The sequence below is a fragment of the Alligator sinensis genome, unplaced genomic scaffold (assembly GCF_000455745.1).
Source record: "Alligator sinensis unplaced genomic scaffold, ASM45574v1 scaffold278_1, whole genome shotgun sequence".
In the NCBI taxonomy this organism is placed as follows: Eukaryota; Metazoa; Chordata; order Crocodylia; family Alligatoridae; genus Alligator; species Alligator sinensis.
This window is the reverse complement of record NW_005841952.1, coordinates 665796-680081: the sequence shown is the minus strand read 5'-3', so window position 1 is coordinate 680081 and position 14286 is coordinate 665796. Positions and strand designations below refer to the sequence as shown.

The window sequence follows — 14286 nt, the reverse complement described above, 5'->3', positions numbered from 1 at the left end:
AGCTCCTCCAAAGCTATATTGTGGAGTGTAGCTACCTGGTGGATCTGACACAGCAACTGAAGCCAATTCCCTTCCAAACTCTAGGGACCTTGCATGAGGGGGAAGCAGGGGAGGTGAGATGGAAACCCGTCTGTGGAAGACTGCTGTGCCTGGAACCCACAAGTACGAACGAGCCAAAGCCACTTCTGCAATCAAGAAGCCATCAGAGCCCAAGGCAATGCAGGGCAGAAATGCCTTGGGGATTGTAAAGATCCTGTCTTTGCCCCTGGGTGAGGCAGGCAGCAGAAAACGGTGAAGAAAAAGACGGGCTGACAACAAGGCACAATGGGAATGAGCAGCGGAGGCCAGCACAGGTGCAGTGACTGCAGTCGTGACTGCACAGGGATGCAGTGAGCACCTTGGATCTAGGGAAGAGGAGTTAGTAGCTGCTTTTGAAATAGAGGGTCTCATTGAGGAAAGGGCCAACAGAGTAATGCCAGGCTTCAGCACAGTTTGAAAGGGCTCGTAGTGGGAGAAGGGCATAAAAGGGGAGTTGTGGTGTAAGGTGTGAAGGGAACAGAGTGTTTGACAGTCCAGAAATCACCAGCCACCAAAGGGCCCTGATGGCTCCCCACTGCCAAGGACAGAAGGGAGTTCAGGGAGGAAGTGCCTCTCACCCCCCAGAAGTGGGGAGTGGAGACCAATGAGGGACAAGCCTGCATTGCCCCAGCTTGGGTTGCAATTAGCTTCATCTGATGATTCAAATCCGGGGCTCCTAGGTATTTGGTGACGTGGCCCTTGGGGTGAATTCAATTCTACTCCTGGCTGAGGGTGTGGGGATGCAATTACCTGCGAGGCGAGGCTGGGCCCAGGCTGCGAGAGGATGAGGCTGCTTTGCTGCTGCTGGTAGGAGAGAAGGCTTGGCTGCAGAGCTGGTGAGAGAGAAAGAGATGGATCAGGTCATCCCTGTAAGCATCTAAAATGAGTTGCATTGCCAGATCACCAGGAGCCACAGGGGAGGATCCATTGCATGCTTTATGGGGTGCAGCGGGGATGGGAAAACTTTATGCCCCATCCATAGCATGTCAGTGGGGGGTCCTAGGGAAGACAGGAGTGAACACCCAAGCCTACTGAGGTGCTCCAGAGTGGGAAGCTCTGGACGCGTCCTAGTTGTCTCTTCTTGACTCCTCAACCACTGGCAGCATAGACAAGCCCTTAGCAATACCATGGCTAGATAGTGGTTGAAGTCTGTGCTTTGGTGCAGAAGGTCTTCAGTTCAAACACTTGGGCAGGAGGGGATGAAGGGGAAAGGGTTATTGCATATGCAAACCATGACTCAATTACTGCTCACCTGTCTTATTCACTGTCCTATATCTCCTGTCCCCCGCCTGTTAAATAGCCCATTAATCACCTCTGACATGCGACTGTGAAGCTCTGTAGGGCAGGGAGATGATCATCTTATCTGATGTGTAAACACCCTCCAGCACATTCAGGATGCTACATAATTTACAAAGAGAGGCAGGACACCCACATAAGCACACGTGTGCGCACACATTTTCAGTTGTTTTTTCCCCACGTGGTCATTTTTTTTTTTTTAAACCTGCTTCAAAAGCTATCCAGCGACCAAAGCTGGGGCAGGGAAACGGGGAGAAAAGGTGAAGGAAAATCAAATCCTGAACAGCTTTCTGTTGTTTTCAGTAGCAGAGGGAAAAACAGAGAAAAAAATAAAATTAAACTTTGAAACAATTTATAGTGGCTTTTTTGTTTTGTTTTGGGTTTTTTTTGACGACTAAATGGAGAATTTCAAATGATTGAAAAATTCTTTGGCTTCGACAAAAGGCCAGTTTTGTCTAAGGAAGTTTGGACTGGAAGTTTTGAGCAGTTCTAGGTTGAATGTAACAGACCTTCAATCATAGCCAATTTAGCTGGATCCGAGTTGGTGAATCAGAAGTGAGACTCCTTTTATAGGCTGAGCGGCCAGAAAAAGCCATTTTGATGACAATACAGGTAAAACAGCTCGCCCAGTAATCATGCATCTAGCTCACCAAACCAGAGGTGAAATAAAGCAGAGCTTTTAAAAAACCACCACATTTTTATTTAAAGGATGCTGAGTAAAGCAGCATATATCTTACTTCTCTGAATGTTAATTATATTCCCTACTCCAATTTTGCCTCCTATTTCCAATATGAGCTTTACAGACTTCAACTTGCAGCCACTGGATTTTTTTTAAAATCAAAATCCTATAGTTATTCCCTTTATGCTTTCGGTTATAAATTTCATTAATGAAGTGTATCTTAAGCTACTTTACCCTTTCCTTTTTTATTCTACTGTATTTCAAATAAATTGCATTTCTCCTCAAATACATAAAACAATCCAAAATGATGAAAGAAAGCCGAAAATCTATAAAACTAACAAAAAGTGGTATTTATGGGGTCCATGTAATTGCTTAGCTGATAAACTGCCGGATGAATGTCTATATCTCCGATGGAAAAGTCCTACAGGATTTAACCCAGGTCGAAGCGATATGGTTTGCCAAAAATTTAGTAAAGTTCTAGGGACATTACTTTTGAAACCCAGAGAATTTATTAGAGAATTATAGCCTTTCTGGAGGGGCCTTGGAGCCTTTCTAAAGTCATTTCTATGGAACCCAACAGAGAATTATATCCCTGTTATTGATTTAGAACTGAACCCTATAGAAAATACATGAATTTTGTTAAATAAAAATAAATTTCAACAATCCTTTTATTCTAAACTGAATGTGCCATATCCCATTTATTCACCTTGATATTTCTCTTTAAAAAATGATTTCCTTTGACACTGGAGTCATTTTGAATTTCAAATCTGAGCGAGAAATAAAGGGCACACTTTTAACAGGGAAGAGAATTATTCATTGGAGCAACTTTCTCAGGATGCAAAGTTTCTCCATTTCTTGAACTATTTAAAATCAAGTCTAAAATGTCTTTGTGAAATGTATCTTGCTCAAATGAAAGGAGTAGGGGCTGGCTTCAAGGATCCCTGGGTAAAAGTCTCTAGCCTATCTTTTGAAAGTGGTCAGCTAGGGCATCATAACGGTCCATTTTGCCATGCTGATGGTCCCTCATATCAGGTGTTTTTGTGACTGGTCATAGGAAAAGGTCAATGTAGATTTAAAAAACATCTATTTGAGATTGGGAGCTCTTTGCATGCACCTATATCAAGCTGCAACCCCATTTTTTCTTTCTTTGCCTCTGTTTGATGGACAAGACCTTCACTCTTTAACCTCCATATTCAGATGAAGCACAAAGGTGGTGTCAGAAGAGGTCCTTCTTACAAGTAGCAGAGGGCTAACAATAGAGGGTCATTCAATCATGATGATTTTCTATTAAGAGGTAAGTATGCTTTGTCCAAAAAGCTAGCTACTGCTAAAGCAAAGCGGGTTTTGAAGTCTGGACTTCAACTACACAAGATGGGAGGCTGTGGCTGACCAAAAAACTTGCCTCATGAATGGGCTGGAGGTCTTTAGAAGGACGGGTCTCACCAGCCATTTTAAAGAAGAGACTAGACCTAGAAGGCAAGGCCGTACAGGGAAAAGAAGGGGGGAAGAACAAATCTTGGACACCCTCAAGGACTGTGACCAAATCCCAAAGACTATGAAGACTGTTGCAGAAACAGAGGCAGGGAGCAGTGTACAGGCATTTCTTCTTGACGGAGGACCTGAATTTCTTGTGCTATGTAAACCATGAAGGAGCCCTGCATACTGGAGCCCTGCAAGGTTTGCATCTACATGTGTGCAAGGTATAAGGTGTGCAAGTGCTGTATGAGTACAGCTCTGGGAATGATGGGCTTCAATTACCAGGGAAGAGGGGTTCAGGATTGGCCCCAGGGCTCCAGGTTGTTGGACTGCAGGGTTCAGCTTCTAAGGATAGCTACCCGGCAGAGGGTCTACATGGCAGGAGTGAAGGTCATTCCAGCAGGATGCTTTTCTCATTTTGGATGACAACATTGGTAGCAAGAGCCAGGGCTTTAATGATAGATTAGCCACACCCCAGCAGTTAGGGACACTTAATTTGATAGGTAAATGCTTAAGTGTACATCCAGAAAGAGCACACACCAACTGCTGAAACTTCCTTAGCCTGACGAAGGGTTTTTGAACCCGAAAGCTTGCTTAATAACTATTCTCCAACTATTTGGGTTGGTCTAATAAAAGATATCAAATTCACCCAAGGAACCTTGTCTGCCTAAGTGTATATCAAAACTTTTTTGATGCATCACTCAATAGCATCAACACCATCCGGGATGGATAGTCTCCAGACAACGTGACTACATTACCAGGCTCATCCAGAGCTATTATAATGTTGCACGTTTTATGGACCATATCCTGCAATGTGTCCATAAAGAGAGACCTTGAGGCCTTCTGAAAGCAGGAGGGGTTGAAAGCAGGGTCTGAAGGTCTCTCCACGCTTGCTTGATTATAGGTTCAGCACCAACATTAACATAACTCACAGGGAGTGCCGACCTCTCATCATTTGAGAAACTCCCTTAAAACAATTCCATCTAAACACGGGAGTGTAGGACAGCAAGGAATTTCCTGGATCATCAAATCCAGCCCGTGGTATCACAAGCTACCACATCAGACCCCCCTTTTCAGAAACTGGCCCACTCCATCCTAAAGCTAAGCCGTTCTGGAACATTGTTCCCGCAATGGTGAAAACCTTTCTTCTCAGTTTCACCCTCAATTTATTCCAGGCTAGTCTGTGCCCGTTTGTTTTTCCGCTAACATTGTTTTTTAGTGGAAATCAGTCTTTTCCCTCCCTGGTGTTTACTTCCCTGCCGTATTTATAGAGAGCAAACACAGCTCTTCCACGCAATGCTGCAATATTAATACAATGCAGTCTGGAGGCAAAGCGGGTTCTGCAGAAGGATTAGACTCCTGGGTTTTTCAGTGTAATCCTGCTTCAGACTAGCCCAACCAGAGGCTGCTCTGAATTTCAATGGCAACTGGAAAGACGTGGCTGAGAGGCAAGCCTGAGGTTACCCCAGGAAGCCCCTTGGTGGAGCTATTGCAGCGTGCAAACAGCTGTGGGAGCATCTCTCTGGGCACAAGCCTAGTGAGCAGGAGGATCCTGACCTGGTGGTTCAGTTTGGCGAGGTTTTGTTTTTGGCTGGTTCTTCCTAGCTGCTTTGCATGGGGGTGGCTTCAGGCACATCCGGGTGAGGGAACCGACTGGCAGAGAGTGAGAGGACAGGCAGGCAGGAGCAGTAGGAAGATGAGAGTGAACCAGATTCTGCTCCCAGTTGCACTGGCTAGACCTGGAGCGACTTCACTGGCTGCGCTGGAGTGAGGCTGCTGAGCGACCAGTGTCCTAGGAGAACGGCACGGTTCTTGCATTGTACTTGCGACTGCCCCCATGTCAAGGGTTGCTGTTAAACGAGTGATCTCTGCTATTACCTTGTTGCCCAGCCTGGGTCTGCGAGAGCAGGAACTGAGGAACCGACTGCACATGACCAGGGAGAAGGACCAGCTGCTGCAGGGTGTGAAGAGAATTCATGTCCTAAAGGAGAAATGCAGGAGGACCAGTGCTGATCAGATGAGTCTCTTCTTCACACGTGCCATCAACTCCCTGCAGCTGCATGCGGTACCTGCCACCTCCCCACCTCCCTGCTTCCCTCAAGCCTCAACCCAGCGCGCAGGTCACACATGCACCTCACAGCCCCAGAAATAGAGTGGCTCCAGTGTTTCTCATCTATGCTTTATTCCTCCCAACAACTAAAAAAGGGCATTTGCATGGAGGACAATGACGTCTGCATGGAAAAGCACCCATTTTCCACATCAAAGAATACATAAATTTTGGGGTTTGGGCTGCTGAAACTTTGCAGCTGAAAACTCTGGGGTGTCAGTTGTTGCCTCCTTCTCTTCGCTCCCCCCAGAATTCTGCTTTGGGCCTTTCAGGTCTTTTGACAAAATGTATAAAACTCCAAGAAAAATGTCAAGTCCCTCCCCCATCCCCAAAGATTTGTGCAGACGCAGGAATCTCACTTCGGGCATTTATTCACATGCCCCAGGAGTGAGGAGAAGGGGCACTTTAATTAGAGTGACTCCGAGAGCTGCTTTAATTAAAGCACCCAAAGCATCTCGTGTATTAGCGTCCCTGCACTGAAAAGTGGTGGTGGGTGTGCTTTAAGTAAAGCTGGTCGAACCGCTTTAGTTAAAGCATCCCTGCCACCATTTTTCAGCATGGGGATGCTGATACACAAGATACTGGAGTCTGCTGGAGAGCGGTAATTGCCACTCTCCAGGAGAATCAATTAATCGAGTCTGCTCCCATGCATTATAATTACAGCACATTGGAGCAGCCTCATTGCATGTCCTGACCAACTCCATGGAGAAACAGAGACAACGCAGAGCCCAGCTGGACCAGCTTCTCTGCAGAAGCAGCACAGTCTGATGGATACATCTCCCTGACCATCAGGTATTCTGGCTACATGTTGCATGAGAAGTAAAAATTCCTTGCTGGGTGCATCTACATGAGACATTTACTGTGGAGCTGCCTAATTAGCTCTGCAGTAAAGTCTCCACATCTACACATGTGGCCTTATTAGGCTGCAGTAAACTAGTCCAATCTGCTGTAGGATCATACTTATAAGTACAAGTACTATCCTGCTGTGGAATAATTTACTGTGCAGCAACACATGTGTACATGCTGGTGGGGCTGGCTGGGGCACAAGGACGCTTCAACACAGGGGCTGCCTGCTGGCTAGCCCCCGCACTGTAGCACCCTCGTGCCCCAGCTATCCCCTCTGCAGCTCGTTGAGCCAGGTCGGAGCAGCCCTAGGCTGGCAGGATGATCCCCCTGGGCCCTCTGCCAGCTGGGGCTGCTCCAACCTGGCTCAATGTGCTGTGGTCCTGGGTGTATGTTGTAACGTGGTGCCCAGGAGCAATAAACTTCAGCATGATAGGCGCCAGAGTTTATTATTGTGAATCAGTTGGAGTGGAAGCAGGTGGTTTGAAGCCCCCCCCAGGCAAGGGGCCTCCAATCTACCTGCCCCCCTACTCTAGCACCGGCTGGGCAAACCCCAGCCCAAGCTCCTTCCCCTCCGTTCTCCCACCCTCCCATCCGGCAGGCAGCACTAGGGACAGGGCCAGACCACATCAGCCCAGCTACCTGACCAGCCAGAAATTAATGAAGGTGCTGCACTTTGGACCACCTTCATCTGAATCCTCATGTAATGGGGGTTAATTTGTCATGTGATCAGGGACTTTTAAAGCACCTTGCAGCTGTGCTCTTCTGTTAGGCCATGGATGTAGAGTGCTTTCAAGGGGCCGACTGCTTGACAAATGTCGCTTCCGTCTGCGCCAATAGGGTCAGCTATTCAAGTGCTCAGCACCTACCATTGGGGCCAGAATTTCAAAGGCGCTCAGCACGTAGCACGACCAACTCTTAAAAATCTGGCACTTGAGCTCTGTCTTGAGGTCCGGGCACCACAAAGGGGATGAACTGAGCACACATCTCAGGGGCAGGGATAAGAGGGAGGTTTTCAAGGGCACAAGTGGCATGTAGGCATCTAATTCTGATTGGACATTAATAAGCACAAGTCAGGCACCTACATGCTATTTATGCCTTTGCGAATCGCTGCCAAGGAATGCATTTCATCCCTGGTGTAGATTGGCATGTGTCCATGGAGTTACCCCAGGGAAGAATCTGACCTGTGCCAAGTAGATTGAATCTGATTTATGCTACCTGGCTCCGGAGCCATCATTTTCTTCACTCTCCTCCTCCCAAGAGGTGTCTCTGGACTGGCCAGGGCTTCTGCTAGACTGCTGTGACAAATGAATGCCCCAGGCCCCATGCCACTAGGGACTGCTGCAATTCTCAGAGAGGCTGGATCACTTACCCCTGCTATTTGGCTTCCAGGCATCACTGAAGGTCCTTGTACAAAGGGACTTGATCTGGGGGGTATGGTTGATTGCAAGGAATCACTGAGATCTTCAGTTTTAATCTGCAGTGGAGAGCAGAAGAGCTGTATCAGCACGGAGGGCATATGGATGACATAAAGTCAGAGGAAGCTGGGAGATTCAGGATATCAGCAGGTTGAGAAGCCAGGACTGGCAGGGGCGGAGATCCCCTCTGCTCATCACAGCGAGGTGGGTTTGGGCTCCTGGGCTCTATCCTTGGCTCTGTAGCAATTTGTACTTTGGACAAGTCACTATCCCCCTCTGTATTTCTGCTTCCTCATCAGGAAAGTGGAGATAGTCCTGCTTAACAAGCAAGGGCATGAAAGCTTGCTTAATTAAGCAATCAGGGCTCGTGGACAGAGATGATATCTTTTATTAGACCAACAAGATTTTTGCAGAAATATACAATCTTTAATTGAATTAATTAAATCTTTTTTTTTTTTTTTTACGATATCTTGTTGGTCTAATAAAAGATGTCTGATTGCTTTTTCCTCTAGACCAATACGGCTACAACCCGGATACATGTTTAATTAAGGGCATGTAATTTAAGCACCTAAGAACTGCTCAAGCCTGGCTGACTTGAGTGGTGCTTAAGTTTAAGTGTGCACTTAAGATCTTTGCTGAATCAGAACCTTAAAACCTTTTGTGGACCTTGGAAGAAAAGCCCCAGAAGGGCGAAGCATTAAACCAAGAAGTACACCGAAACCGGAGAGTCACTAATTCACCTTCTAGGAACCGTCACAAACCCACTCTGTTACCTTACTGACTGCATCTGGCCTCCTGGTTTTGCTAAAGGGAGGGCAAGAGGAGTGAAGGAGTAGCACCTAGCCTTGACAGTGCACTGGCTCAACCACCAAAGCTACTTGCCCATCTTTAACCACAGTGACTCAAGATGACACGAGAACTAATTTGGCAAAGCAAGGCAAAGGCATCAAGAGAGTCTGTTTTACAAACAGATTTAGAATAACCCTTTGGGTCTGCTCCTACTAAAGCATTTTAAAGCAGAAGGAAGGCCTAAGACTATAATGTCTGATGGTCCAAATTCCCTACTGGCCACAGATTGAAACTGGCCCTTAACACTTGCCTTATGCACTGATCTCCACATTAACTGTTAACATTTCTGCTCCATAGCAAGGCATACCCTATTGCATCTTCTTGTATTGGGTACAATTAATTGCTAAGGCAGGTAGCTCCCATAGGACGGGCAGTGGGCTTGTGGTGTGGGGAGCCAAGGGAAAGGAAAACTCGCATGGAGCCATGGGAGGCTGCAAGGAATAGGAGAGACAGGAGTAGGTTCTGGCTTGGGACACCTGGTGAGTTTGCAATTTAGTTATTAAAAACCTTCAACTAAGCTCAAGTGCAATATCAGGTTAACGTCAGATGCGCTCAGTGGAGAGGAATATACCCTGCAGAGGGAAGACTCGAGCTCTCACCTAAAAGATCACAGCTAGAGATGGGTGCAGGCAGCTAAAAACCTAGCCCAGCTCCAAACTGTCCCCATGTTGGAAGGTGCTTGGATTTGGGACTCCCTCTGACCATCCAGTCTTGGTCTAATCTTTCCCCAAACCAGAGGAGTTTCCACTTCAGGCTTCATTTGTACAACTCTCCATATACAAAGAGGGACAGAGGCACACTAGCAGAGGCCTAGCAGGGCAGGTCTGTGCTTGGGGCAGCTGTAACAGCTGCAGTGCCAAAAATGATGGCATGTCTAGCTGCCACTGCAGCTGGCTACATTCATGCCCTTCCTACAGGCAGTCCCTGATCACCCCCCTCAGCTATATTACTGACCAGTTATTCTGAAATAGAGCTGCAAAGTCTCTATTAGAAACCAATGGGCTGGATCTTTCTACTTGCGGCAGTTTGCTTTGGCACCCAATATCACTGAACAAACAAAGCAGATTCTTGTGCTAGTGTCTAGGGAGGCTTGTGGACACGGTGGGAAGCAAAACCTCCTGTTAGCAGAGGGAGACAAGGAGCAGAGGTTTTCCTGCAAGTGACACACAAGACATGGATTTTCAGTTGAAAGGACTTCTCTTGAAGGTTGAGGAAAACAATGAAAGAACAAATTTCCACGAGAGAGAGGAAGAAAGAGCCTGATGTGCGTCTCAGAGTCAAAGTGTGAAGGAGGTTGCCAAAGCAAGCGCTAACTTCTACCTCCAGAAAAGTGCAGGGCACAGGGAACTGAATTGGGGCCCTCCAAAGTTATGTACTGGAGCCGCCTATGCTGCTGAAAAATTGTGCAATACTAGCTGCTTGCAAAGAGAGCGTTATCTGCTGAGATCCCAGTCCTTTCCTAGCTCCCAGGAAGGGGATTTCATTTACAGCCCGGATGGTAAGCAGCTGGGGTCACCACCATCACGGGCAGCATTTAAGTCAGTGGTCATTAGATGAAAGGCCTTGGGAATAAACCATGTCCCGCACCTCTGAGCCATCTTGCACTTAAACTCTCTCACATGCTCTGAGAACTTCCCATTGGAAGAATTACTGACAACCAAACCAAACCAAACCAAACCAAACCAAACCACAGATTACGCCTACTTGCCATCGATACTCCAGCAAATTGCCAAGGTGCTCATACTTCTCTGGGTTACATGCCCGAGGAATTCCAATCCAAACCGCTTACAAGGAGAAAAGCAACCAGCTTCTCCGAGACCGAGGTGCTCTCTCCTGCTGCACGTCTGATCCCAGCAGGATTCGAGTGTGGAAGAAGCGCAAGCCATTCCCAAACTGAAATCAATTTTTTACAGCTGCCAACTGGAAAGATCTGGCCGTGATCCAGGAAGAAAGGGGTGTGTTGCTGCATCCCAGTGCCACACAGCATGAGAATGAGAGGTGCGTTTGGCAAAAAAACAGGTTCTCGGTTTATAAACAACATCTCTCACGGCTTGTTCCCCGGTCCCGGGAATCCTCCGGCTTCTCTTGTGAAGTGGGTGAGGGCTTGGGTGTAGCCAGCACATACTTCTCCGCTGCACTTTACTTCACTGCTATCAGGCTCAAATTTACACCCACCCACCTGTGGCTACCTCCTTGTTTTTACTGCAGTGTCCCAAGCCACAAAGTTTGGGATGTTTATGATGATCCTTGGTTCTTCCAGAGAAAACTATGGCATTGCCCAACCTACATGTTCAAGAACCATGAACCAGGCCGCTCAAAATCACACATTGGCTTAAAAGCATGATTTTTTTAAAGTAATAAACTTTGTTGGGGCAGATTATTTGCTGGTTGGGAGTGCACCTAAGTCATGTGTGCAATCTTTTCTCCACCACTCTGAGGGTTAGATACTTGCCTTTCACTAAAAACTGAAAAAACAAAACACCAAACCAAGGGAAGAGATTTTTATGTTGCTTGATTGCAGGAGCTGCAGCTTTTTTTTCTTTTTTAAAAAAAGAGCTCCATTTATCAGGAAATCCATGATAAAATTGAGCGAGCTGGGAATTTTTTTTTGTTATGCAGAGATCAAGGCAGATGGGGACCAGGGGGTACCAAGGGAATGTAGATCTCCTCTTCCAGTGCTGGATTGAAGACGACGATGCCATTGTTTTGGGGGGATGGCATAGCAACATCTCGAGAATGTACTTACTGGGTAGAGACCCCTGGAAGGAGATGGAACAAAATGCCTATTGCAAACATGTCCATGCACACAGCAGGAGGTGGGGTTAGAGCTCTGCAGGTATCTGCCGGTTGAGTTAAAGGGGATCTCTCTAGACAGATGATAATCAACCTGTTTTCTTTTTGGTGATCCACTAGAGGGTGACATCACTGCACACACCAAAGTGGTGCGTCAGACAATTGCTGGGGAGAACACAAGGAACTGCTTCTGCAAATCTCATGCAGTTGTTCTCACCACCTTGTCAATATGTTGCCTTCAGGCAATGGCTCCATGTGCAAAAGCAAGGGCAGGGCAATTAAAAGGTAGTCCCCTCGCTAGCTGGCTGGGGGGGTTCGCTGAGCTCGCGGGGTCAGTCCAGTGGGTTCTCACCTAACCCTGGTCCAAACCCAAACCAAACAAGAAACAAATTGGGGGTGGTGGAAGATGATCAAAGCTGTTTGGCTCGCTTGCGTAACCCGTGTGTGGAACATTTCACAAGCAGGGGAATGATGAAGAGAACATCTCCTAACCTGCCTGCAATTACTGCACAAATTCTTCCTTACCAGTAGGGAAAAGGAAAAAAAATGCTCTGTTTTGTAACTGATCCACGTACGTTTGGCAAAGGTTCATCTCCCCAAAACATCCTGATTACATACCGCGAGCTGTGCAAACCCAGCCTCATGGGAGGCTGCTAGCAAAGACCATGGGATGCTGATGAAGGCCAGGTCAGTACCTGATGGACACACCCCACACCAGGTCCTACAAAACGCAGGTTGGTTTTCCACCTTTTCTTTTCCACCAAGTCACCTCCTCTTTCTTAACACTTCTTACGCAATCCAAACACCATCTCAACACCCTCGTGACAGGGATAGACTTATATTTGGTTTCATAGATGAAGGCTTCAACAATTGGTTTGCAACTAAAAATCCTGGCTGCTTCTTCCAGCTCCCCAGACTAGAGTTTTGCCATCTCTTCCAAGTAAGAGCATGTGTTATTTTGCATGTACTGTGCATTAGGCAGACCGGCACCCCAGTAGCTGGAAACACGACTGTGGGATCCACTTCAGGGTGCTGTGAATACTCTGATGCTTATTCCACAGCTTAGATTTAGATGGTCACTTCTTTGAGGGAGATCTGCCCCACTGATCCAAGTTCTTATCTGGCCCAAGAGTGTCCGAGCAGTGAGCAATCATTGATGCTTTGGCACCACAACTCCCCATCAAAGCAAAGCAGTGCTGTTATCCCCATTTCACAGATGGGAAACTGAGGCACAGAGCATTTATGGGTCAGAAGCCGAGTCTCATACTCATGGCGATTAGCATTTTACTTTACAGATAGTCTTGCTGAAATCCCTGTCAAAAGAGCAGCTTGATACGAGTAAAGGTGTGGTGAAGTTGCCCCTCCAGGCTTTGTCGAACAGGAAGCTTGGGACAGAAATAGGAATTCCACCCGTCTCTCCCGAATCTCAACCTTTTGGCCTGCCCTGCCTTGCGCGGTTTTCCCTGAAGTATCTAGCGCTATGAAATCAAGTAATATAATAAAAAAAAATAATAGACAACAGCGATGATGCTAATGGCTTTGCAATTACTCTTTTTTACATGTGCTATTCAACAAGCTGAGCAAGACTTAGCAGGCATCCAGAAACCAGCTCAGGAGCCTAATGGCAATGAAGTGCAACTCCTCACTATAACATGCTATATATAGCAGAGATATGAGAGGGAATTTCAAAAGCGCTTGGCACCATGGGAGCAGAATTACCCTTATGTGAAAATGCACAGAAGTCAGGACAAGCTGAGGTTTGGTTCCCTTTGGAGGTCCTTGCAGCCCACTGCTCTTCCACGAAGCCTGTGCTACCCACCCATCTGTAATCCTGCAGCTATGCCCCTCATCCCCGCTGGCCTGGGTGGCCCCTCTCCCTTTCCACACTGCAGCACTGCTCCTCACCACTCCCTGTTCCCATCAGATTTAGTCTCCTCATCTTCAAAGCTCTCCAGAACCCCACCTCTGCCCACGTTGCTGCTTTTATCTCCCACACCCTTCCTGGGCTATGCCCCAGACTCTTCCTTTATCACCCGCTCTGTGGGGCTTTCCCACTCTAGACTGTATAACATCTTCCACGCCATCTCGCATGCTCAAAATGACTCAGTCCTGCTCCCGTGACAGTCCGGAGCAAAGCTGCCTCGGTGATTTCAGCGCAACCAGAACTGATCCTATCATGTTCTCCAAGTGTCTTGCAGCTGGTAGTTCCTTATTTCATGGATCGTTCTGGCTACGATGAGCATCCTGTGGTTGTTCTGTACTGCACCGTGGCCTCTGTGCTTGTGGGTGGGTAGATGCTCATAGCAGGGACCACCTAATATGCCAGGGACGGTCTCCTTGCACACCTTTGCTGTCCCTATATAGGGCAAGATGGTGCCTGCCCAGCAGCTGTGGATACGGGAACCAGGTGCAAGGCATCTCACGCCGTGTCCCACATTAGCAGGAAATTAAACTTGGCATCAGCAAGCACTCATGGTTAGGGCTGGCTCAGTCCTGGCCCTGCAGGGCTTCCTGATTGGTACAGGGCAGCTTTGGCTGGGAGGAATCTTGTCCCAGTGCCAGAAGGAACTGGGACACGAACATCAGCCAGTCAACTGTGCTACCTACATCCCGGCAAAGCAATTAAGAGAGCGATCAGCTTTTATCCTGCCCATTCTCTCTCCTTCCATTGTGGTGGCAGGGAGCTGGGGCAGGGGCCTTGGAGCCACTCCTCCTGTGATTCGCTTCCAACTCTGTCACTCTCTCCT

General features: G+C 47.4%; 1 protein-coding gene across 1 annotated transcript in view; it reads right to left on the bottom strand.

The window, feature by feature from the left end:
* POU2F3 (POU class 2 homeobox 3) overlaps window positions 1-14286 on the bottom strand; it is a 45764-nt gene that overhangs the window by 8773 nt on the left and 22705 nt on the right. Inside the window, exons 5-7 of the mRNA XM_025199976.1 lie at window positions 7852-7956; window positions 5408-5510; window positions 829-911 (exon numbers count right to left, since the gene is read on the bottom strand). Coding sequence (XP_025055761.1) covers window positions 829-911; window positions 5408-5510; window positions 7852-7956 — 291 coding nt within the window. The remainder of the gene's footprint in view (window positions 1-828; window positions 912-5407; window positions 5511-7851; window positions 7957-14286) is intronic.